Here is an 8566-nt window from a genome sequence, read left to right on the forward strand (position 1 = left end):
CGGGCACCTGTAGTCCCAGTTACTCGGGAGGCTGAGGCAGGAGAATGGTGTGAATCCGGGAGGCGGAGCTTGCAGTGAGCCGAGATCGCACCACTGCACTCCAGCCTGGGCGAAAGAGTGAGACTCCGTCTCAAAACGATAAAAAAAAAAAGCTGGGCGTGATGGTGGGCGCCTGTAATTCCCGCTACTGGGAGGCTAAGGCATGAGAATCACTTGAACTCAGGAGGCAGAAGTTGCAGAGAGCCAAGATTATACCGCCGCACTCCAAGCCAGGCCTACAAGAGCAGGACTCTGTCTCAAAAAAAAAAAAAAAAAAAAAAAAAGGAAAACAGGTAATAACAGTAACTGCAAAACTTACCAAGTGTACTTTACTACGTGCCAGGCCCCGCCCTGAGCACTCACATAACTCATTGAAACCTCACAACCCTATTGGGCAGGTACTATTCTTTTTATTTGATAGACAAGGAAGCTGAAGTGCAGAACGATTAATTTGAGTAATGTCATTCAGCTTGCAAGTGTCAAAGATGGCATTTGAAGCCAGACAGCCTGGCTCCATCATCTGGACTCTTACAGCCTTCAATCTCTAAGAGGGGGAAGGAACTTACATGACATCCTACTGGGAATTTGCTAGAAACCAGATCTCTCTGCCCTGCAGGCAAAAGGTACAACAGGGAAACACGAGAATGGGTCTCAGAGGCAACCCTGGTCCCCCCGCCATCACCTGCTGAGACAGAGCCTCCCTGGCCATCCAGGAAGAATCTATAAGTTATTGCCCAAAACCATTTTACTGGGAGAACAAACACCAGGAGGCTACCTTCTAGAGGCTGCTGGGCCTCAGACCTCAAGAAGTGGAGGCCTCAGGCCCATGATCTATTCGGAAAAGACTAGAAAAAGGCTCCAGGGCCAGGCCACTCTGCTCTTCAGACACCACCCTGAGTTGCAAGTCCTGTGGCCATCTTTCTAGGTTGAGGTCTGGGCTGTGGAGTCACAGGGAATGTCCGCAGGCCCCACAGCCTGGTCTTCAGAGATGGCCCCATGGGGCAATTCTGTATACTTGCGGGAAGAGCTGCGGGCCAGATGGGCTGGATAGCGTCGCCGGTTGATGTCCATTTTGGAGAGCACTGCTAGCGGCAGATCCACACGGCAGCGGGCTGCTAAGGCCACCAGGTAGATGAGGACGTCACTAAGCTCCTCTTGAAGGGCTGTCCGTTCCCTGGGGGACCAACCTTGGGGGCCAGGTTCCCCATCGGTTTTCCACTGACTAGGAGCAGAACACAGACAGACACACACTCAGATGTAACCTGGGGCAATGGGCTCTGCCAGTCCTTGCAGTAATAACACCCACCTCCAAGGACGACCCAACCAATCTGGGCCCTGGGAAGAGTCAGGTGGGGAAGAGACCCCAACAGATGATACCAAGATGTCTGTGTCTCTCCCTGGGCCAAGGAGTGGCCAAAAGAATGTTTCATTTGTTGAGACAAAGCTTTGAGGCCCAATTCTAATTCTCTCCAGCCCTAGCCATTACCATCGCAGACCAAACCTCGGACCTGGACCACTGCAGAAGCCTCCCCACTCATCTCCCGGCTAACTCATCTTCTACTCCTGCCCAGACCATCTTTTCTATTTTTTGAGACGGAGTCTCGCTCTGTCGCCCAGGCTGGAGTGGAGTGCAATGGCACGATCTCACTGCAACCTCCGCCTCCCGAGTTCAAGCGATTCTTCTGCCTCAGCCTTCCGAGTAGCTGGGATTACAGGCACGTGCCGCCGTGCCCGGCTAATTTTGTTTTTCTAGTAGAGACAGGGTTTTGCCATATTGGCCAGGCTGGTCTCGAACACTCGACCTCAGGTGATCCGCCCTCCTCGGCCTCTCAAAGTGCTGGGATTACAGGCATGAGCCACCGCACCCGGCCCACACCATCTTTTAAAAGCACAAATCAGGCTTGGTGCAGTGGCTCACGCCTGTAATCCCAGCACTTGGGGAGGCTGAAGCGGGTGGATCACGAGGTCAGGAGTTCAAGACCAGCCTGGCCAAGATGGTGAAACCCCGTCTCTACTAAATATACAAAAAAATTAGCTGGGCATGGTGGTGGACGCCTATAATCCCAGGTACTTGGGAGGCTGAGGCAGAGAAATTCTTGAACCCGGGAGGCAGAGGTTGCAGTGAGCCGAGATCGCACCACAGCATTCCAGCCTGGGAAACAGAGCAGGACTCCGTCTCAAAAAAAACAACAAAACAAAACAAACGAAACAAAAAAAATCGGCTGGGTGCCGTGGCTCATGCCTGTAATGCCAGCACTTTGGGAGGCTGAAGTGGGTAGATCACCTGAGGTCAGGAGTCTGAGACCAGCCTGGCCAACAAGGTGAAACCCCATCTTTACAGAAAATACAAATTAGTTAGGCGTAGTGGCACATGCCTGTAATCTCAGCTACTTGGGAGGCTGAGGCAGGAGGGCAGGAGAATCGCTTGAACCCAGGAGGCAGAGGTTGCAGTGACCCGCCATCACACCATCACACTCCAGCCTGGGTAACAGGAGCAGAACTCCGTTTCAAAAACAAAACAAAACAAAACCCCACAAATTATATTTTTCCCCTTCTCTGCTAAAATCCAAACTGTGCTTGGAATACAATCTAAACTCCTGACAAAGCCCTCCTGTCCTGCATGGGCTGACGCCTGTCTTTTCCAATGCCACTGCCCACCACTCTCACTCCCCGCCTAAGGCCACTTTGGCTTGTTCTGCCTTGCTCACAGGCTAGACTGTCACAGGGCTTTTGCACTCACTGCTCCCTCTGCCTTGAATGCTTCCCCATCCCCCATCATTCCCAGGGCTAGCTCCTTCCTGTTATTCAGGGCTCAGCCTAGATGTCACCTCCTGGCTCATCACCTTGTGGGTTTTTGTTTCTTTTTTTCAACGGAGTCTCGCTCTGTCGCCCAGGCTGGAGTGCAGTGGTGCCATCTTGACTCACTGCAAGCTCCGCCTCCCAGGTTCACGCCATTCTCCTGCCTCAGCCTCCTAAGTAGCTGCGACTACAGGCGCCCGCCACCACAACTAGCTAATTTTTTGTATTTTTAGTAGAGATGGGGTTTCACCCTGTTAGCCAGGATGGTCTCGATCTCCTGACCTCATGATCCGCCCCACCCTGGCCTCCCAAAATGCTGGGATTACAGGTGTAAGCCACAGCACCTGGCAGGTTTTTTTTTTTTTTTTGAGACGGAGTCTCACTGTCGCCTAAGCTGGAGTGCAATGGCGTGATCTTGGCTCACTGCCACCTCTGCCTCCTGGATTCAAGCGATTCTCCTGCCTCAGCCTCCTGAGTGGCTGGGATTATAGGCGCCTGTGACCACACCCGGCTAATTTTTGTATTTTTAGTAGAGACAGGGTTTCAGCCTGTTGGCCAGGCTGGTCTTTTTTGTTTTGTTTTGTTGAGATGGAGTCTTGCTCTGTCGCCCTGGCTGGAATGCAGTGGCACAATCTTGGCTTACTGCAACTTCTGCCTCTGGGGTTCAAGCAATTCTCCTGCCTCAGCCTCCTGAGTAGCTGGGACTACAGGGGCATGTCACCATGCCCAGCTAATGGTTGTATTTTTTAGTAGAGACAGGGTTTCACCATGTTGGCCAGGCTGGTCTTGAAGTCTTGAACTCCTGACCTCAGGTGATCTGCCTGCCTTGGCCTCCCAAAGTGCTGGGATTACAGGCATCAGCCACCACACCTGGACCTTTTTCGTTGTTGTTGTTTTTTTTTTTTTGAGACGGAGCTTTGCTCAGTCGCCCAGGCTGGAGTGCAGTGCCGCAATCTCCGCTCACTACAAGCTCCGCCTCCCAGGTTCACGCCATTCTCCTGCCTCAGCCTCCTGAGTAGCTGGGACTACAGGCGCCCGCCACCACGCCCGGCTAATTTTTTTGTATTTTTAGTAGAGACGGGGTTTCACCGTGTTAGCCAGGATTGTCTCAATCTCCTAACCTTGTGATCCGCCCGTCTCAGCCTCCCAAAGTGCTGGGATTACGGGTGTGAGCCACCCGGCCCGGCCCCTTTTTTGTTTTTTTTTTAAGACAGAGTCTTGCTCTGTCGCCCAGGCTGGAGTGCCATGGTGTGATCTTGGCTAACTGCAATCTCTGCCTCCCGGGTTCAAGCAATTCTTGTGCCTCAGCCTCCTGAGTAGCTGGGATTACAGGCGCCTGCCACCATGCCTGGCTAATTTTTGTATTGTTAGTAGAGACGGGGTTTCACCATGTTGGCCAGACTGGGTCATCACCTTGTGTTCTTTTCCTCATAGAACTTCTCATAATTCCTGGATCTTCTAATATGAGATTACTGATTTACTGTCAATCTCCTTCCACTGTGAAGGTGGAAACCTTTCTGCCTTGTTCTAGGCCATACCTCAATTCTAGAAGACCTAGCACATAGGTGATGTTCATAAATCTGTCATGAGACCATGTGCAGTGGTTCAACCTGTAACCCCAGTGCTGTGGGAGGGTGAGGCGAGTGAATCACTTGAGACCGGGAGTTTGAGACCAGCCTGGGCAACAACAGCGAGAGATCCCATCTCTACAAAAAATAAAAATAAATTAGCCAGGCTTGGTGGTGGCGCACGCCTGTAGACCCAGCTACTCCGAAGGCTGAGGTGGGAGGATCGTTTGAGCTCCTGAGGCTGCAGTGAGCTATGATCACACCAGTACACTCCAGCCTTGGCAACAGAGTGAGACCCTTTCTCTTAAAAAAATGACTGTCCTGGTCTAGGGCTCATCGCCTCTTGCCTGGTCTACACCAGCCAACTCTCTGGTGTCCCCTGTCCCATTCTCTCAGTGATCCATCCAATCCACCCTGTAGACACAGTGACCTTTCCAACACTCATATCTGGTCAGGTCTTCGTCCAAACTCTCCATCACACTCTAGCCCTAATCCTACCTTCGTGGGTTCAACTCCCACCCCTCTCCTCCACAGCCCTATCACTCATCCAACATGTGCCTGTTGAGCGCCTACTATGCTGGGCATTTGGGACACATCAGAGAAAACAGATCCCAAATCCCTGATTTTTCCCAAGATGCTTACAATGAAGGAGCATCAGATTCTCCCTGAATTGAACTTGCCCTTTCTTGCCTCACTGCCCCTGCAAATATAGTTCCCATGTCTGGAATGCCACAGGCAGGTCCTCTACAGAATACCTTCCTTTCAGCCCCAGAGGCAGAGGAAAAGGGTTGTTGGGCCAGGCGTGGTGGCTCACCCCTGTAATCCCAGCACTTTGGGAGGCCAAGGCGGGTAGATCACCTGAGGTCAGGAATTCGAGACTAGCCTGACCAATATGGTGAAACCCCATCTCCACTAAAAATACAAAAATTAGCCAGGCGTAGTGGGGGGCACCTGTAGTCCCAGCTACTCGGGAGGCTGAGACAGAATTGCTTAAACCCGGGAGGTGGATGTTGCAGTGAGCGGAAATTGAGCCACTGCACTCCAGCCTGGGCGACAGAGCGAGACCACGTCTCAAAAAAAAACAAAAACAAAAAAAACGAAACACAAAAAAGGGAAAAGGGTTGTTGCCACTGCTTCTTCCTAGACGGGACCTGCCCTGATGCTTTCACACCTCACACCTCTCTCTTCCAGGAGGCTGAGTGCCCCTAGAGGGCAGGGACCCGTGAGTCCTCTCTGCATCCCAACAACAGCAAAGAGCCTTGCAATCAGGAGGGGAAATTGAACCCATGAATGTTTGAAGACCAAATAAATGCTCCCCTCCCGTCCCCCACAACTCAGACTCTACCAGGAAGCTTTCCATCTACTCACAAGAGTTCTGCCAGCTCCCCCACTTCCCCAACCAAAGCCAGGAGGAGGTTCCGAGGCTGATGGAACTGTTCCCAGTCTCGTTCTGCAGCAAACTCAGCATGGAGGCGGCGGCTGAAATAGGACAAAGGAGTGTAAGCCCAAGTCTCTGGGTTAGAGGATGATGCAGGGGCCAGAGGCAGCTACCCCGGTAGTATGTAATGGGGGCCTGGGACCAGGAGATTCTGCAACTAATTCATTGGATGGTATTGTGCAGGCCATTTCCTCTTTCCGGAACTTGGTTCCCTCATCTATAAAACGGGCGTGTCCCTGAGCTGCCCTTAACATCTCGCCAAAACTAACAAAACCCTCTTCATTATTCCATCTCCTGCTGCTACTTCTGCAGTTTCCTCCACCTAGAATCGCCGCACATCAAAATGCAATTTCTCTTACAGAAGGTAGTTCCACAGGCCCTTCCTCTAAGAAGCCTTTCTTGACCTCCTCCAGCAAGAAATAACGTCTCCCACCTCTCAGCACTTCGTTTGCCCCTCTCGTACCCCCGGCGCCTGGAGAGCAGAGGCGGTATCGGGTGCCGGTATCTTCCCAGGGCTAGGCTGAAGGGCGTTCCTAGTTATCTCTCGGAGGCACCACCCAATTTCCCTTGCCTCAGGTGTGCACCGCTGCGCCCATTTTGCAGATGAGGTAAGAAGGCTCACCCAGGGACAGCCCACAGAGCCAGGACCCGAGCCCCGCTGCCAGCCCGCTTCCCGACCACGTGGAGGAACCCTTCCCAAAACGCGGGAGAAAGGGGCGACTTCCCCACCCCGAGCTGGGCCAGTCCTGCTTACATGTCCTCGAGCGTGGGCTCCGGGCTGAAGCTGAACCGGCCGGGAGCAGCAGTGTCCTCTCCCCCCGTGTCCCCACGAATCTCCCCACCGGCCACAGACATGCCGCCCACCCGCTGCAGCCGCGACTTCACGGAAAACCCACGCGCCGCGCTCGAAGCCCCGCCTCCAGAGCTCCGACCAATTACGGGAGTTCTCTATTGCCTCACGGGGCGGAGCCTGAGGAAAGAGACCAATGACTTGTGTGGAGTTTGCTACAGCCCTCCCCTTCCCTCACTGGACCAATCTGAGGGAGCTTCAAGCGCGCGTTTCTAGTCTTAGGCCCTGGAATTCTTCCGTTAGGCCCTGTGTCTAAAGGTATAGGTACCAATTCGACCCGGGGAAGAAACGAAGGGCAGAGGGCGGGGGAAGCCCAGGCGCGTCACTTCCTTTATGGGCGCCAGAGGGCGCCAAAGCGAAATGGCAGCGGAAGAGGGCCCGTCAGGTGGAAAACCCTATAAATGAAAGGCCCTATGCATAGGTATTAAATCTGTCAGGGCTTAAGGACGTTGAGAACCCTCGAGGCCAACCCCCACACTATTTGGATGGGATTGAAGGGGAAGAGTGGAGTAAGATCAGACGGCAGTAGGACTTCAGCTCCCCGCCATCTCTGTGTCCTGTGGTTGAAACGATGGAGGTCGCCCCATCCCTGTCCTAAGGAAGGCAGTAGGCCCCAGCGCAACGTACATTGCCCTGAAACACGTGGCCCGTTATGGTCTGGCCTGTGCCGGCCTCTCCAGCCTCATGGGTTCCCAGCACGGCTCCTCCACCCCACACACGAGAACTCCAGGCTCACTCACACCAGGGAATACGCGAGGTGGCGAGTCACAGAGTTGCTGCTTTCAAATCAGAACCACTGAGTTATTGGCCATGGGAGGAGCAGAGATCTTTATGAAACCCTAGAACAGGTGTAGTCTTGCAAAGAATTATTTATTATTGTACCCTTATTAGGGCTACTATCTCTGATTTCCACGTTTAAGGAGGCTTCCAGCTTGCTGGAAGTGAAAGCGTAAGAAAGTGCAGGAAAAGGCAGAGTCAGAATTTGGAAATTAAAATCCCAAGGCTGTGACAATTGCAATTCTAGGTATATGCCCTAGAGAAATTAATGAATATGTGCAGAGAGACACATGCAAGAAGTTCATTACAGTTTTGTTTCTAAGAGTAAAAAAAATTGAAAATAAAATGACTATCAACGGAAGAATGGGTACATGGAGGTATATTTATACAAATGATATTATCCAGCAGTTAAGATTGGATACATGCAACAGAAACAAGTTTAAACTGGTTTTAGCAAGAAAAAGAAATCTATTATTTTTATTTTTTAAATTTTTTATAGAGACAGGGTTTCACCATGTTGCCTAGGCTGGTCTTGAACTAGGATTGCTGGATTGGGCTCTAGCAATCCTCCTGCCTTGGCCTCCCGAAGTGCTGGGATTACAGGCACGAGCCACCCCCACCGGCCACAAGGAATTTATCATAAGGATACAAGAGTGTCTCCAGAATACAGTGGGACCTCAGGAATGAACTGGAACTGGGATAGCTGTTTTAAGCATTTTACATATTTAATCCTCATAGCAACTAATTTAATCCTCACAAAAACCCTATATGGTAGGTAATATTGTTGCCATCCCCATTTTAAAGATAAGGAAACTGAGGCCGGGCACTGTGGCTCACGCCTGTAATGCCAGCACTTTGGGAGGCCCAGGCGGGCGGATCACGAGGTCAGGAGATCGAGACCATCCTGGCTAACACGGTGAAACCCCGTCTCTACTAAAAATACAAAAAATTAGCTGGGTGTGGTGGCGGGTGCCTGTAGTCCCAGCTACTCAGGAGGCTGAGGCAGGAAAATGGAGTGAACCTGGGAGGCGGAGCTTGCAGTGAGCCGAGATCGCGCCACTGTGCTTCAGTCTCGGCGAAAGAGTGAGACTCCGT

At 52.1% G+C, this 8566-nt stretch overlaps 1 protein-coding gene across 1 annotated transcript; it reads right to left on the reverse strand.

Moving 5' to 3' along the window:
- Positions 1-429: 429 nt before the first annotated feature.
- On the reverse strand, positions 430-6814 carry DCTPP1 (dCTP pyrophosphatase 1). The gene is made up of 3 exons (XM_024233395.2): positions 6599-6814; positions 5775-5885; positions 430-1261 (listed from the first exon to the last, which is right to left on the reverse strand). Exons 1-3 carry the CDS (start codon positions 6697-6699, stop codon positions 961-963), a joined length of 513 nt encoding a protein of 170 aa, XP_024089163.1. The 5' UTR covers positions 6700-6814; the 3' UTR covers positions 430-960.
- Positions 6815-8566: the final 1752 nt, after the last annotated feature.

The sequence above is a fragment of the Pongo abelii genome, chromosome 18 (genome assembly GCF_028885655.2).
Source record: "Pongo abelii isolate AG06213 chromosome 18, NHGRI_mPonAbe1-v2.0_pri, whole genome shotgun sequence".
Taxonomy (NCBI): Eukaryota; Metazoa; Chordata; class Mammalia; order Primates; family Hominidae; genus Pongo; species Pongo abelii.